Source organism: Gouania willdenowi, unplaced genomic scaffold, assembly GCF_900634775.1.
Source record: "Gouania willdenowi unplaced genomic scaffold, fGouWil2.1 scaffold_211_arrow_ctg1, whole genome shotgun sequence".
NCBI lineage: Eukaryota > Metazoa > Chordata > Actinopteri > Blenniiformes > Gobiesocidae > Gouania > Gouania willdenowi.
Genome location: NW_021144965.1, coordinates 21,875 through 39,661, shown reverse-complemented (window position 1 = coordinate 39,661; position 17,787 = coordinate 21,875). Strand labels below are relative to the sequence as shown.

At 37.6% G+C, this 17,787-nt stretch overlaps 1 protein-coding gene and 1 non-coding gene across 2 annotated transcripts; both read left to right on the top strand.

The window, feature by feature from the left end:
- Positions 1-9,924: 9,924 nt before the first annotated feature.
- Positions 9,925-15,419, top strand: LOC114458909 (eukaryotic translation initiation factor 4 gamma 1-like). Its single transcript, XM_028441287.1, has 17 exons — positions 9,925-10,067; positions 10,321-10,403; positions 10,673-11,065; positions 11,253-11,399; positions 11,466-11,702; positions 11,816-11,920; positions 12,202-12,495; positions 12,607-12,736; positions 12,817-13,130; positions 13,224-13,396; positions 13,480-13,605; positions 13,743-13,824; positions 13,966-14,064; positions 14,158-14,301; positions 14,390-14,471; positions 14,563-14,703; positions 14,998-15,419. The coding sequence occupies exons 2-17, from the start codon at positions 10,326-10,328 to the stop codon at positions 15,177-15,179; spliced, it is 2,727 nt and encodes a 908-aa protein (XP_028297088.1). The 5' UTR covers positions 9,925-10,067; positions 10,321-10,325; the 3' UTR covers positions 15,180-15,419.
- LOC114458914 (small nucleolar RNA SNORD66) lies at positions 11,102-11,178 on the top strand. Its single transcript, XR_003673178.1, has one exon. It is a non-coding gene; the product is annotated as a small nucleolar RNA SNORD66 (small nucleolar RNA).
- Positions 15,420-17,787: the final 2,368 nt, after the last annotated feature.

Here is a 17,787-nt window from a genome sequence, read left to right as displayed (position 1 = left end):
ACAACCCAGAGTCTGTTACAGAGAGTCTGTGCTTGGATACTTCACTCCTTGGCTCTCAGCCCATGGAAATGTCCATCCTCCACTGTTCTCAGGTCCAAAATGATACTTCTGTGCTGGACCAACTGAAGGAGGAAAATGAAAACCTTAAACTGTCTCTGAACCTGTCCCAACAAGCATTAGAGGCCCAACTGACCCAGTGGGACAAAGACAAGGCCAGATTATTGGACACGCAGAAGGAGAAGGAGACCATCGTTGAGCAGCAACGAGAGATGATTGACCACCTCAAACAGACACTGGAGAAATCATCAGAAGACTTTAAGGTGCTGAAGGAGCAGTGGGCCACAGAAAAAGATGCTCAACAACAGCAAACCAATCTGATGATTCACCTCAAAGAAGAGGAAATCTCCCGCCTCAGCGCTTTATGGGAAACAGTTGAGCGTACGGTCTCCATCCAAGTCCTGGAAGTGGAAAATAAAGCTCATCTGGAGGCTGAACATGTAAAAATGATCTCCACCTTGAAGGCCTGTATCACTACTGAACAGGAAAAGCTTGAAGAAACAAGAGAGAAATGCAAGCAACTGAACGACTTCCAAAAACAGGACAAGGAGCTGATCCACCTTCTTCAGACTGAGCTGAAGAAGAAGGAAGGAGAACTTCTAGAACAACACGTTCAGGCCATGAAAGAGCAGGAGAACCTTCATTTTCAAATCATGCTGCTGAGGGAGAAGAATGTCTCTGCTTTAGTAGAAACTGATCTGTTGAAAAGAAATCTCAGCATGAACATCAGTGAACCTGAGAAAGATCCTCCAGAGAAGAAATCTGTGTTTAAGAGGTTCATCAACTTTCTGACAAAGCGATGGCAGAGGAGGTCAAAGATCTGATCATGGACATCATCAGCTGATACAGACTTGGAGCAAAATCTGGACTGGAAGTGTAGTTTAATGCTGACTAGTCAAATAAATGGAAAGCTTTAAATGTTGGGGATGCTTGTCTTACTCTGTGACTTCCTGAAGTCACAGAGTCAGAAAAGATAAAGTCTTGAAAACTTTCTTTCAAATTCACAAAAACTATTGTTACTCATTCCACAATCAATAAAAAAAGAAATAAAAACTCTCCCAAAATGATGTGTTTCTACTAAATTTCTCTTTGTCTGATGAAGTAAAAGGAAGAAATGAGAGACACAACCTTTTACAGCCTTCATGCTGACTAATCAATTCACATCATGTTATTTTATTGCCATTATTATTCCAATTATTATTATTGGTACAACTACTGCATTAATGTTATTGCTATTCTTATAATTACCATTATATTCTCATATTATTTTATATTATAGTTAATGGTATTCTCATTGTATTATTATATTGCTATATTATCATTATATTACTTTATCATTATTTAATATTATTAATATTATAGTTTTTTAATCATATTATAGTTACTAGATTCTTATTTTTAACTTCTTACGTTTCAAAAGGTTTATTTTGATTTTGAAATCAACACAAATTAAATCCACCACTTTTCTGTGTCTCTTCTCTATGGTCGTATGTTGGATGTACATGACATGTTTACGTGGAATTCATGTAGTGTTTTTCTTTGTTGAGGTAGGGTCTAAAGACAGGGGATGCTCTGGTACATTTATTATCTATTTATCTAAGTCCAGCAAACATTGGTGCAACCTTTATCTATATATCATGTGTTCATGTCCCATAGAATTAAACCAGGAAAATCACACACGCTATTTTACTTTGTACCCACAAATGAACCCCTTTATAACACTACAGAGTATGTTCACCTCTTTGTACATCCAACCTTCAAACACAAACTCATTTGACCATCAATGACAACTCTACTTAAGCTCCTCCCACTATATGAATACATACTTCCGACGGGCACTGTACTAGTTTAAAGAAAGTGTCTAGAGATTCATTAAACGTACGCTGTAAAAACTGTTGCTTAGATCCAACTTAATAAAAATAAGGTCACATTTTCCAACCACTTTTTAGTAGTTTAGTGAACTTCTTGTTTTTTTGATTCAGGAAAACTGAATTTTTTTGATTTTCCTGTGTTAAATTTTTCTAGGACAACTTTGAAGAAAAAGCAAAAAAAGATTGAGTTTGACTAATTTTAAAAACAGTCAGTTTTTAACTACATCATAATTAATGAAATAAAGTCAAATATATATGTATATATTTAGAAATTGATATGGATGAATTCATGCACTCAATCTTATTGACTTGTTTTGAAAGACTAAATGACTTAATAAATTAGTAAGAAATACCTCATAAAAACTGTTAGATTTAAGAAAGAGACGTATTTGTGTCCAATATTTTTATTTGACTAAAGTATTTTGTTACAACTTCACAGTTTATATAAAATAAAAGTTGAACAGATCAAAGTAATCTTTGACCTGATCTTAAAAGTGCTGAATACAACATCTGAGTAGTGTCTTTAGCAAATGTAAACAAAGTGCAGAACAAAAAAAAGTCTTTGATTTTAGGAAGCATATAAGAATATTTCAACAATTTTAATTCTGACCTGCAGCTGATAAAACCTTAAAGGGATCCTCCACTGTTTTTACAAATGTGGCCCAAAATCTTAGAAATGTACTTATTAGAAGATCTATGCTTAACAAATGCATTACTTTGCAGTAAATTCATTGAATTCACTTTTAAAAATGGGACTACTTTACCGTTTTAAAAGCTTTATTCCACCACACAGCCCCATTTGCCTGTTACATCCCATTACTTTCTGTAGGAGTGAAGCATTCAACCTGCTTTTTAGATCATTGGGCAGCTTTTTTGGTCAAAATGCTAATTTGTGCTACTTTTGGTTGCTCTAAATCAATGAAAAGATCAAGATGTCGATGTAAACCTCTGCTTTACCAAAAGATGATAAAAACAGTCGTGACCCAAAAAAATAATGAAGTTTCACGTGTGGTTTTGTGTTTTGGGCATAATTAAATATATCTGGGGCCTCATTTATAACTGTAGTATACGTCCAAAATGGGGCCTGAAAGATGTGCAGGACACTTTTCATACAAAGATTGTGATTTATAAAAATAAAGTGTGTGCACTGGTGGCTAATGCTGAACCAGGCAAAAGGACATTTTGGAAATGTGGGAAAACAATGGTGCAAATGGTGAATTGAAGCCAGATTCATTTCACACATTTCATGTGTTCACATACCAGCGTTTTAGATCCACATAATCATACCCAAGTCTGCTGTGTTCTAGATGTAAAGAGTGAGACATTGGGTCATATTAAGGCTCTATTTTACGTGAATTGTAAAATATGAATACGTTCCACGTTCGGATAAAACTTGGTGCAAAGCGGCATCAACACATGATCCATGTTTCCTGAGACAGAGCTGTTTCTGTAACAGACCGATGAGTTTCAACTGTGAAGGTGTGACAGTGTGGGCTCAGGTTTGTCCTGTAGCAGAAACACTATGACGCTACGTCTCAGACGCTTCTTTTCACCTCTGTCACATTTTACACCATGTAATGCAGTGACGACTGCTGTAAATAACTACCTTTTCATTTATTTACGTGATTACTGTGAAAACCAAATAAATCCTCTTTTTTCTGTGATGAAAATGAGAAAAGACTTACCTGTTTTATCAGGTGAAGACGAGTGAAAAAGGCAGATATTTTCAAACTCAGTCCACTTCCTGCACATGCGTGTTGAGCTCACTCTGAGCGCGCTACTACGGTGGCAGCTACGGCATCTTCAGAGGGACAAAATGCATAAAAACGGTAAAAATCACTTATTTAAAAGCAACAGTAGTGAAAGTTCTTTTTTTTTAGTGTACCACAAATATAATGCACAAATATAATGCACAAATATAATGCACATACTTAAACACAGCTCAGAAAGCATTAAGGCACAAAAAACTAAAATCCCCCTAAATCAGAGGTAAGGCTATAGCATATATAGTATAGTATATACACTATAGTAAAGCATTAAAACAGGTGTTTTTTTGTACAAACAATAACTAGGATATGACTGTGTGAGGTCTGCATCGAGGATGAACATTGTGATGTTTTTAAATAGTACAGTTAAAGTTGCTGAGGTGGTGGAGAAGGGAGTGGTCATCTGTGACACCTTCACTGCTGTCTCCCCTCTCATTAACCCAGACATGAAAATGATGATTTCTAAAGCCCCCCATTCATTAAAAATGAACAGCTGGGAAAGGAAGTGTCCAGATATGAACAGCTCGTGTCACAGATAAAAATCATCACCGCGAGCGCACAGACCGAGACGGCGAGCGCGCATATGGCACCGCACGTGCACAGAAAGTGGTCTTTACTGTACGCTAGGGCTGGGCGATATGGCCTTTTATAAATACCGCGATATTTTTAGGCCATGTCACGATACACGATATATATCTCGATATTTTGCATTACCCTTGAATTAACACTTTGATGCACAAAATCACACCAGTATGATGATTCTATATGTCTACATTAAAACATTCTTGATCATACTGCATATAATATATGCCAATTTTAAACTTTCATGCAAAAAAGGGGATATCACAACTAAGTCAAAGTTGACATAACTGTATTTATTAAACAGTGAGTGGCTCAAACATAAAATTGTCAGAAAGTGCACGTTCTGTGCAAAACAAATAGTGCCCTTTTGTGCATGTTGTCATTAAGATGATGTAGCCAATTGTACATTTACTGTTGGTTAATACATTTTTTCTCTGAGATTAGTTTCTAGGTTCAAGTGTGAGTTGGGAATGATTACTAAGATGTGCAGAGAATAGACAGACAATTTGTTGTTTATAGAAAATAAGTACCATGGATTTATTATATTACAGAAAATAATAATAAACAAAAGTGGTCTCAAAACAGACTCCAGTTCACCCGCTGGGATTTAGCTCAGTTCATAAGGCGTCACAGCCTGGGGAAAAAAAATAGTTCCACTCAAACGAAAAATGAAGTCAGTCCTACCACCCTGGTAGGACTGAAGTTCGTTGGGTTGGTCCACTGGAAGAGAACCTAATTAAATAAAGTTGATCCTACCACCCTGGTAGGATTGAAGTTCATGCGTTCCTGGTAAGAGGATCGGTGCGGCGGTCCTACCGCTCTGGTAGACCTGCAGTTCACCGTCCACTACGTCATCTCCGTGGGTAGTTCACCATCTTTAGATCCATGGGGGGTTTAAAAAACCTGGCCGATGCAATCTGAGTCGCCTATACAAAGTCCTCCATTCTGCTGCCGATCGCTCCTTTTGTCAGGTGCAAGGCACAACCGCTGGTCTGCACAGTCAGTAAAGTGCTGTCTGCTGAGCACCGGGTGTGCGTGCTACCGTTCATATGCTGCGTTTTCAGCTGCTGCTTGATCGTTTCCCGTATTCAAGCCTTCTCCTCCCGTATCTCATGCTTCCTGTTTATACTAGGATACTGGTCTGTGATTGGCTGGCGTGTGTGCGTGTGGATGAGTGACGTCAGTGCAGTCTATTAGTGCGGTGAAATAATATTGTATATAAAAAACTGAAGAGTAGATGTTATAATAAATTTACTTCTGCTAAATATAATATAATTAAATAATATAAATATAATACATTTCTTTATGACGTGGGTTACAATGACATTTCAAAAAAAAAAAAAATCAAAAAAAAAAAAAAAAGTCCGCGAGTTTAACGGTATGGTCATTTTCAACACCGCACAGACTACAAGCTGCGATATTATCCGCTTGGGTTTTTAGCACTAATGTTTGTGATATTTATGGAGAAATGAGAATGAGAACTGAAGTCTGCTGCACCTGGTTTCCCTCCCCAGGGCCTAGACCAGGTCTCCTCACACAATAGGACTGTTTAGGATTTATTTCAGCAGTTTTCTGGTCCTGCTCATGTTTTCATTCAGTGTGTGGATGTTTTAGGTCTTATAAATCTGCTCACACTGTAGTTTTGTTTCACGGTGTTACGGTCCAAATAGTATCTAAATAAACTGGTGACTGACTATTAACTGTGAGGCTGGTGTGAGGAACAATAGATGTTAGAACTTCTACCATTTGACACTTTTGCAAAAACAATTACAGCTTTTTTAGGGAAGTAAAAAAATATTTTGCACGTTATAAATAACGCTAACAGCAGCTGTCAACAGACACAGAAGTTGATCATAAGAAATGAGGCGCACCAGTAGATTTATTACACCACATATGTGCATGTTTTACATAACATCCATTCTTTGGTTTTGATTTATTTATGTAATAATAACGTTTCAATTCACCAGTATTGCGACTTATGCGTTGCTTCTTTTTATGTCTGGAGTCACCAGATTACCTGGATACTATTTGGATCATAACACTGTTTGGTAAAGTTAGCAGATATTCACAGATTCAGACTTCCAGCATCAATAACTATTTAACAAATGACACCTCTGTCATCAGTGTGAGGAGGACAATATGATACAAGATCATTTTTAATAAACGCAGCAGAATAAAAGTCCGTCTGTCGGTCGTTCTGTGTGGTGAGATTAAAACATGAAGCTGTCGTCATAGTTTCCCTTAAATATCCAAATATAATACAAACAGAACCAGATTTAATTTTAAAACAGAAAAACGCTGCTTGTTTGGTTTTTAAGCCAAAAAACAAACACATTTTTTCAAATTTTCTGGGGGGGGGGGGGGATATGCTACTCAGAACTGAGTGGTTTTGTGCCCCCCCCCAGTTTTCTTAATGCCCCCCCAGATAATGCTAAAAATAGATTTACAAACCAACTCAATATATATAAACGTTTATTTAAAAAGGATTCTGGGTTTTCTATTAGAAAGGGCCAAAGTCTGCCTCTATCTGCTCCAGAATCAACACCAGTCCAACCAGTGCTGTGGAGTTCATGATGAGCTGGAGGTTATGGACCATGGATGTAGTCCTGGTCCTGTTGGTTCTGGTCCATGAACTGTGTCCCTGACTCCTCCATATAAAACACAATTTTATACAATATACATAAGTAGGGGGTCCCCGCTCCATCTCTCCATCAGTTTGGGGGTCCTTGGCCTGGAAAACGTTGAAGACCCCTGTTCTACACAAGTTTTATATATACAGTTTATACATTCACATCAAACATATATACATACGTACATACACATGAATGTATATATGACATGTACTTAATATTAAACTAATTTATATTTTTACAACACACATTTCATCAATTAAATATAGAGGGGAAATATATAAATGAATAAAAACCTTTTATTATATGTATTAGTATATATTTTAATATATTTTATACCATTATATACATATTATATATTATTGTTGTCCTCGGTAAAATTGCTGCTCTTCTTTCTTATACGTACTAACGAAGTATGATTTAAAAAAATGTTTTAAACTGGTTTATGTTGGTGCTTTGTTTTATTTCATCCTTTAGACAGTTCCATAATGTAACCTTTGATATTGTTATACTCATCTTTTTGACTGCTGTTCTGGCATTTTTCATCTTGAAACATAGTTTTCTACCAGAATTGTTTTCCCCTTCTCTCCCTAAAAAATCTTTTCTGCAACCCTTTTGGAAGTGAACCTTTACTTTATAAATCATTTGAACAGTTTTGAGTTGGATGAGATCTGGGAGTTTTAAATCTGGTGTTTTTAAGAATAATCCACGTGTTTGTTCTCTGTATCCTGCGTTATGTATCAGTCTGATGGATCTTTTTTGCATTATGAATAACGGTTGGATGTTCGTCATGTATATATTTCCCTAAACTTTTTGACAGTAAATCAAGATAATAGTAATGGTTATAATAATAATAATAGTAATAATAGCAATAACAAAGTAATATAATAAGAATCTAGTAACAATAATGCGATAAAAACAATAAAAAATATTAAATAATGATATGGTAATATGATGATAATATAGCAATGCTAATGAAAAATATGATAATATAGCAATGCTAATAATAAAATGAGAATACCAGTAACTATAATATAAAATATTAATAATTAAAAAGGAGTTTAAAAATATAATGATCATTAAAATAATGCCAATAACATTAATACAGTAGTACAACTATATAATAATAATGACAATAACAAAATAGCAAAGAGAATCCAGTAACTGTAATACAATAATAAACATAAAATAATAAGGTAACAGCAATATTAATAATAATACAATGAGAATACCAGTAACTATAGGATAAAATAATTCAAAAAAGAATAATTTAAGAATAACAATAACAATACAGTAATAGTACAATTAGATAGAGATATAATATTAATAGTGAAAGTAGTAATAGTTATGGTTATAAAAATAATAAATAGGAATATAAGAATAACAATAACAACAATACAGTAGTAGTACAATTAGATAGAGATATAATATTAATAGTAGAAGTAGTAATAGTTATAATAATAATAATAGGAATAACATAATGAGAATCCAGTAACTATAATAAAATGATAAATATTACAATAAAACAGCGTGTGCGATTTCCCCGGTTTAATTCTATGGGATATGAACATGATAAATGTGTTTGTTGTTGTTGTTTTTTAACTCACTTTTATATGTTTTTGTTTGGTGTATTTTTCTGTAATGTATGTTTTTTGGAGTCAAAATATGTATTTGTGTATCTTTCTGTTTTTGTATATTTAAATAAATAAATACGTATGTGTTTGAGACGCTGATAACCAAACTCCATAGACATTGTAGCACCAATCAGAAAAACAACCAAACTGCGCAAAACAAAACATAAAGCTTTAAACTACATGAATGAGTAAGTAAATTAAAGTATTATGTACAATTCGGCTGTCTTTTTTTAAAAACAAAAATATTTTTTTATATCTTTGAACCGAGTGGTCAGAGTTTAGCTTCCATGCACAGCATGACACAGAATCTACAGTTTTCCAGATGGAGAATTGAACAGGTTGAGGTCAATATCGACTCTAGTGAAACAGCGCGTTATTGAACAACAGTTTTATGGTTTAAACAATGGGAAACGTGTCTGTAAAAGACTCACCAGTGGCTGATGGTTTCAAATCATCTATTCAGAGTTCCCATGTTTGAGAAGCTAACAATAGCATAGCACAGGAGGAAGTGGAGTCTGCCGTGGCTCACACACACGAACATCAGTGACTAACATCAGGCCCAATAAGTGAGACTTAAGAGCTTTGCTAGTTTATCAGTGTAAACACAGCTGCTCAGACGTTCCTCTCCGTATAAAACTATCTTCTTCTCTCACTCGTGTTTACAGTCCGTGTCTGCTTGGCTGTGTGCGCAACGATTGGCTCTGGCTGCACACGTGACTCTTGCTCGTGTGAAGAAATAAATATAGATGGTGCGCTAGCGCCCCCTCACACCCTGAGGTCAAAAGTTGAATAGGTTTCATTTCGGGGCCGTCCAGAAGTGAAATAAAATAAAAATAATCATTTTGAAATGACCAAATTACTCCAAAATAACAGATACACACACACGGGGTATTTGGAACCCGTCGACCGAGTTTCAGGTCGAACTGGCACCGTGTCCGAGAGATATTTGCTCCACATACACACAACCATCCATCCATCCATCCATACACACACACACACACACACGCACACACGCACCTCCCTTGAGTTATAGTATAGATTAAAATCTAGGGATATAAAAATCTAGGGACACAATAAAAACTCAGATGCACCAAAAATATGAAAACATGTATTTACAATGATTAGGAAGCCTAACAAGGTAACCTTTTATTAGCTTATTTATTTCAGCCTTAGTAATTTAACTTTAGTCATTGAGAATATAATTGTAATTGACATTCTTAATGCCCCCACCCACAGTTTTTTTAATGCCCCACCAGTTAATGCTGCCTGGCGTTGACTCTGGGTCGTCATGGTAACTCAGATGAGATGAAAGCTGCATAGAAGCTTTGCAGTACAGCTCATTGTTGACAGGTAGTCATGGTAACTCAGATAAGATGAAAGCTGCATAGAAGCTTTGCAGAACAGCTCATACAAGTTGAAAGTGAAGTATCTTCAGCAGTGAGTGCCCAAAAGACTTTTAAAAACAACTAAAGTGGATCTAATTTCATAAAAAGCAGGTGTCCTCAGTGAACAACATTTGTAGCTAAAGTGAGTAATAATTATAATATTTCATGTGCGTTGGAACTACTTTGTCATAAAATCACTATTTAAATCTAGTCCATTTTTTAACATAGAATTGTCTAATATTGTCTACACATTTGGGAGCACAGTGGTGTTTTGGTTAGCACTTCTGCCTAACAGCAAGAAGGTCCTGGGTTCATGGACTAAACACTTGGTCTTTTCTGAGTGGAGTTTGAAAGAAGTAGCTCCTAAAAGGTAGTAACATTTCTTTCTCTTACAGCTGCTATGTCTGTGCCAAAGAAAAACATGAAGGAACCTAACAAGAAGGAGGCCATTGGGGACCTTCTGGATGACTTCACAGAGGTGAGCATCAGCTCTATTTTTTCACACTCATTTTATAGTTTACAAATCTTAGATCTTTGTTATGGGAAATAAAAACTTTGGGGAAACCAGTTTAAATTGAACTGTTGTAAACTGTTACTCTGTATGAGATCTTTTTATGACTTTATTGCACAATTGTTACCAATAAGGGCCGTATTCAGTAAAATAAGAACATTAGAATGACCAGTTGGTGATGATAATGTTTTAGTTTACGTTCTTTAAAATAACATTTGTCCCTTGCTCTCTTTCAGCCTCCTGGTTCCCGTCGCTCCCAGCAGGGCCAGCGCAAAGAGCCCAGGAAAATCATCATCCACAGCATGTCTCTAAATTATGACGTGCAACTAAACAAAGCTGAGAAAGCCTGGAAACCTACGGTGAAGAAGAGCTCTTGCAGCCGTGGTGCTGAGGAGGTTGTGGATAATGATCCTGAGGTGGCCAAAACTGGGGAGCTGTTCAAGCATTTGCGTAGCATCCTGAACAAGCTCACCCCACAAAAGTTTCAGGAGCTAATGAAGCAGGTGTCTGAACTAACAATAGACACGGAGGAAAGGCTGAAAGGTGCCATTGACCTGATATCTGAGAAGGCCATCTTGGAACCAAACTTCTCTGTGGCCTACGCCAACATGTGCCGTGGCCTAATGGGGGTGAGTGCGTGTCTTTGGGTATTTTGCCTCTATTGGCTTCATTGATGATTGTTCTTTAGTGCCACGGGTCTGGGCCACTGAATGTCAATGATGGTGATGAGGAACTGATGAAGTAATCATATATATTATGTTTCATGTCCACTAATAAAATCAGCTTTAGTAATATTCTTCCATATTCCATCAACAGTTGAAAGTCCCCAGCGCCGACAAACCAGGTAAAACTGCAAACTTCCTCTATCTCCTACTCAATCGTTGCCAGAAGGAGTTTGAGAAAGACCAGGACGATGATGAGATCTTTGAAAAGAAACAGAAGGAGCTCGAGGCTGCCAAAGATGTAAGATGACATTTGTTTGTACCTCAAGAGTGGGTCCCAGATTTAATCATTTGTGTCACCTGTTAGGATGAGGAGCGTGAACGTCTGCGGGTTGAGCTGGAAAACGCCAGGGTTATTTCCCGCCGCCGCTCACTGGGCAACATCAAGTTCATTGGTGAGCTCTTCAAGCTGAAGATGCTGACCGAGGCCATTATGCATGCCTGTGTAGTTAAACTACTGAAGAACCATGACGAAAAGTCTCTGGAGTGTCTCTGCAGACTTCTCTCCACCATTGGCAAAGACCTGGACTTTGAAAAGGCCAAGGTAAGTACAATAATGAAGCATCTATATGTATCGTATCGCGATGTACCTGCCGATACCCAGACCTAGTTTATACCTTAGTTGTCATTGCTAAGTCTGTTGTATTTCCCTAACAGCCTCAAATGGACGAGTATTTCAATCAGATGAACAAAATCATCAAGGAAAAGATGACCTCTTCCAGAATCCGCTTTATGCTGCAAGATGTTCTAGACCTCAGAAAGGTAAATGGTTTAGCTTCTTTCTATTTGCAGATCTAATGAAAAAAAGCAGTTATGTCAAACTTATTGCTAGGGGTGTCCTGATCAGATAATGATGAGTATGTATAATTTGTGCTGATATGGAGTCAGAATACAGGCTAAAATATCAGTATCGTATCAGTAGTGAAAAAGTTGGATCTTGAACACCTATTTATTGCTCTCAATAAAGGTGGCATGTGTCCAGAAACTAAACCATATTCAATCATTTGTAACTTCTGCTATTTAATTGTGTTTCCCAATCACAGAATAGCTGGGTGCCCCGTAGAGGAGACCAAGGTCCCAAGACTATTGACCAGATTCATAAGGAGGCAGAGTTGGAAGAGCATCAAGAACAGATCAAAGTCTACCAGCAGCTCCTGTCAAAGAAGGAAAGCTCTGGAGGAGGTGGTAGAATGTGTGGGGGGGGCATGGGAGGTCCAGGGTCTCATACACCGGGCGGTGGACCAAATAGCCAGCCTCAGGATGATGGATGTGGGAACACGGTGCCCATCTCCAAGGACAGACCCATCGATACCAATCGCCTTTACAAGATCATAAAGGTCAGCAAAGCTAGTGACGTCAATGAGTCAACTGTTAAAAAGTAGATCATTTGATTTGTTCTCTAGGGATGTTGTTGGTTCATAAATGTACTGTTCTCTGTTGCCTTCTAGTCCGGTGGTATGGACTTAAACAATCTGGTGCTGGCTCCTGGTGGCAAAGCCGGGTGCAAGGGCGTGTGGCGCAGCTGGGAAAAAGGCTGCAGTGGAGGCACTGAAGCTAAACCAGCAAGTGCAGATCAAGGTAAACAATGTCAAATAGGTTGACTGACTTGGGTTGGAAGATTGGCTCCTGATCTGTCCTATTTGTCTTCTTCCTTTTAGAGTCAGGGCGTCCTGCTACCAGCACTCTGAACCACTTCTCAGCCCTTCAGCAGACTTCATCACTGTTGTCTTCATCAGACACTGATCACAGAGACAGGGATCACTTTGACAGATCTGGCCACGTTGATGGACAGGAAGAAAACCCAATCACCAAGAGAAGCTTCAGCAGGGAGTCCCAGGAGCGTGGTGGCAGAAGTGAGGAGAGCGCTCCCACTCCCCCTCCTTCTCTTCCCAAACCTTCCCTTAGCGAAGAGGAGATGGAGAAGAAGTCCAAAGCCATCATTGATGAATACCTCCACATTACTGACTTGAAGGTTCAAAGAATTTGACCAACATACAACAGCAGGACATTTACCTGCACGTTGAGTGTGAACATGACTAACGTTTGTCTTCTCCTGGTCCTGTAGGAGGCGCTGCAGTGCGTGGCAGAGCTCAACAGTGCCTCAATGCTTTATGTGTTTGTGCGGCAAGGCCTGGAGTCCACACTTGAACGCAGCACAACTGTCAGGGAACACTTGGGCCTGTTGCTGCATCAACTTGTGAAAGTTGGGACGTTACCCATTGAACAATACTACAAAGGGTAAGCATCTGTCAAAGAACAATGTATTTAAAGCCTGGGTCACACTAAAGACTGACACTGAATTGTTGACTGTGCTGTCATAGGCTCCATGAGATCTTGGAGGTAACAGAAGACATGGCCATTGATATACCTTACATGTGGCTGTACCTGGCTGAACTCATCACCCCTATGCTCCATGAAGGAGGCATCCCTATGGGACAGCTCTTCAGGTGAGAAAAGTTGAAAAATATTTGCAATCCGACTGTTTTAATACAATCAATACAAATTTATACTTTTTTTATTCCAAATTTATTGAAGCAGTAAAAAAAATGTCCCTTTCTTAACAAAAATGTTTTGTTTGTCCCAGGGAGATCTCAAAGCCTCTGGTGCCTCTGGGAAAGGCTGGCGTGCTGCTGGCACAGATCCTCCAGCTGCTGTGCAAAGGAATGGTATGTACACAAAGGTTTCTGGGTTGAATTTGTCTAAAATAAAATGTGTTGCATTGTCTCAACGCTTTTAAGAATAGGTCATATTTCAACTTGATCTTGTTTTTTTAATCATCTGAACTTGTTTATTTACTCATTTATTAGACTCCCAAGAAAGTTGGGGATCTGTGGATTGAAGCTGGCCTGAATTGGAATGACTTTCTGCCTGAGGACAAAGATGTGAACAAGTTTGTCACTGAGCAGGTATTCAAAACGTTATGGAACCATTAGGTGTAAATGTGAGTCAATGGTTTGCACTGTAGAACCCTGCTTTAAATGTGGACTTGTAACTTTCAGAAAGTGGAGTTCACCAAAGGAGAGGAGCTGGGGCCAAAGGAAGTGGTGAAGAAGCAGCTCCTCAGTGGGGAAGAACTCAGCAAACAGCTGGACAGACTGCTTCAAGACAAGGCTGATAACAAGCACATCATGGACTGGGTTGAGGTGTGTGACCGTTGCTCAGACTCTGGAATTCATCTAAATGTAAACACTATTTGATCAAGTGTTTAAAACATTTCTTGCTCATTTTCAGGCTAATTTGGATGAGGAGCAGGCTGCTTCTAATCACTTTGTACGATCACTGATGGCCTCAGTGTGTGGGATCGCTATCATATGTAAGCATAACATAAGCTTCAAACTCTAATGGCAAACTAAATGGTGCTCCCCCCATGTTAACGTGTTGTTTGTTTCTTCTTAAAAACCAAGGTGAACACCCGTACAAGGCCATTGCTGAGCAGACCATGGTAAGAGCCGAGCTGCTGCAGAAATACCTGAATGACGAGGAGAAGGAGCTGCAGGCTCTGTATGCCCTGCAGGCCATGATGGTACACATGGAGGAGCCTGCTAGTAAGTGTTGTTTTATTATTTACCAGGAGGAAAAATACTATTACCATTTTATTAAAATACGACTTTACTCATAAAACTTTATTCTTGAAATATTCTGACTTTAATCCTGTAGTGCCCAGATTTTTATTGTATTTTATTTTAATGTGGCCCTAATACGCCGTTGTACATATGTTTGTTCATTTACATTTAAAATGTCTGTAGATTTCTAAGGACTTTATTGGTACAAAGTGGACTTACTGACAGAAATCCACAGTTCTGCTCCTAACAACTGACCTTTGCATCTTGTTTCTGCAGATCTGCTGTGTATGTTCTTCGACACCTTGTACGATGAGGACATTATTAAAGAGGAGGCCTTCTACAAGTGGGAGACGAGTAAAGACCCTGCGGAGCAAACAGGAAGAGGTGTCGTGTTGAAGTCGGTCACAGCTTTCTTCACCTGGCTCCGTGAGCCTGAGGAGGAGTCTGACAAGGAATAATGTTTAAAAGACAAATGACTCTGAAGTCAACGTTTCTGCCCCCGTTTGGCAAAGCAGGTGCTTCTGCAGTGCGGCTGTTTGAACAATAACGCCCGAGTGGCAGACTCAAATCAATCCTCAGTGAGGATAAATCTTTGTCTTTGTTTTCTTCTGATGGATGGACTTGAAACAATCATTTCTCTCCCCTCACTCTTTGGTGTTCCCTTCACACCCACCCTTCCTGCTTGTCCCAGCAAGTGTCCTCATAATTAACAAATAAATTCATTAAAAATCCTACAATGTGATTTTCTGGATGTTTTTTTTCATTTAGTCTCTCATAGTTGAGGTTTACCTATGATGAAAATTACAGGCCTCTCATCTTTTTAAGTGGGAGAACTTGCACAATTGGTGGCTGACTGAATACTTTTTTTTGCCCCACTGTATAAATCACATGTAAAGATCCCAATTCAAACAGTTCAAAGGTCATACTGTAGCTCTGCCAATATAGCACTGTTAGCTGTGCTGAGCAGTGAATATTTATCATTTTACACTTTAAAATAGTAAAGTCATTAAAGACTAAAATAATTAGGATTGTATATTTTAAGTCTAGAATCTGCAGTAGCTTCCTATTCTCGTGGTAAACGTGTCCATATTTAACAATGACTGCTTTAATGGAACCAATATGACACCAACTAATTGGTAAGTGTGGAAAAAATATTAATAATAATTTGAAGCTAAGTAATGGTGATCATCATTGCAGGGTTGGGGTCAATTATAATTGTAATCATGTAATTGATAATTAATTACAATCATGGTGTAATTGTAATTGACAGTTCTATGTACAATTTTACACATTTGTAATTAACAATTATTAAAATGTGTTTCATATCAAACTGTCCCACATTTTATCATTAAAAAAAATTAAAATCTAGGGATATAAAAATCTAGGGACACAATAAAGGCTCAGATGCACCAAAAATATTAAAACATGTATTTACAATGATTAGGAAGCCTAACAAGGTAACCAATAAATATGAAATAAATGAGATGATAGATATGTGTTTTTAGTGTATTTTACAGCTGATTTAGGACCTGTTGTCATAAGAGATGCTAACAGAAGGCTAACACAAGAGGAAGGCTACCTTTTATTAGCTTATTTATTTCAGCCTTAGTAATTGTGATTCATTGTAATTTAACTTTAGTAAATTCAGAATATAATTGTAATTGACTTTCTGAGGATATATAATCATCAGTCACTGTAATGGTAATTGAATTGTAATTGTAAGTGAAAAATGTAATTGAGCCCCAACCCTGCAGCATAGTTTTGTTCTGCGGTGCTTGTCATGATGTAATAAAATGTGTAAATAACAGATTGTGATGAAGTGATATTTTCACAGACTATGTACTCACCACATCAATAAACAGTCACCTTAGACCTCCACAGCAGCAACACTCAGCACAGCAACACACAACATTTCATCAAACATGGCAACCTTTAAAAAGTGAAAGGAGACAAACAGAGAAAGGTGAGAAAGAATTACACCTGATGGACTTGATCACATGATCAAGGTTCTGGTATTTTCACTCTAGAAAAATAGTTGATCATGTATTTTATACAGTACTTACATAGAGGAAACCACGGCAGGCTCCCAAAAATGAGTGACAGCATCCTATAAGAGACAGTGAGAGGTTAAGGCTGGAAGAAAACTGTAGCTTATGTATAGAACCCTGGTTCTAGGAGTAATATGAGTGAGATGTCTCACTATGGGATGTCTATAGAACACAACTATGTAAAAGTAACTCAACTACATTGACTAGATATTAAGAGACTACATACACTAGTATTATGTTAAATGAAATGGTGGGAAATGTTTTTAATTAAAAGGCACAGATTTGGCTGAAAGTGAATTAATTTTTGAGTCTCACTATTCATGACAGTCCAACACTGTATTAACCCAGATTATATAGATATATATAATATATATAGTTGACTTAGTTCAGGTATAAGCTTTGACACAAATCTGATAGTTTTACTGTTTAAAATAAGGCAGACACTTAAAAGTGCTCATTTTTGCTAAAACTGCAAACTTCTTTAAAGATAGGTGTAAGTGCAAAAATTAAATTTTTCAATTTCAGAAAATCAGAATATTATTCAAATTAAATTTAGAAAAAAAAAATGTCTGTAAATGAATATGGCAAAGAACAGCCTTTCTAAAATGCTTAAAACACAATATATGGATCATAATGTTACATAAAAGTGCATTTTGAACACGTCAGACCTCAGGACAATTGCTCACATAGCCATAGACCAGCTCTAGGTCATCTCACTCAAAAAGTCCATCAAAAAGTTGGTTTTTCACTTTCTTTGAAAGCTTTCTATTATCAAGTTCCTTCAGAACCTTGTGAGAAAATTCAAAAGTGTACTTAAGGTCAGGTGGGTAGTTGAGGTTGAGCACGTAGATGAGACCAAACAGCAGAGAGAAGGCAGTGGAAACATCTCTGAGGTCCTTCATCACAGTGACACCTTTGATGATGATGCCCACATCTTCTGGTGCTTCCTGTTCTTCATCACTTTCATGCATGATGACAAAACGAGGAAACACAAAGGAACAAAAGATGGAGAAACATA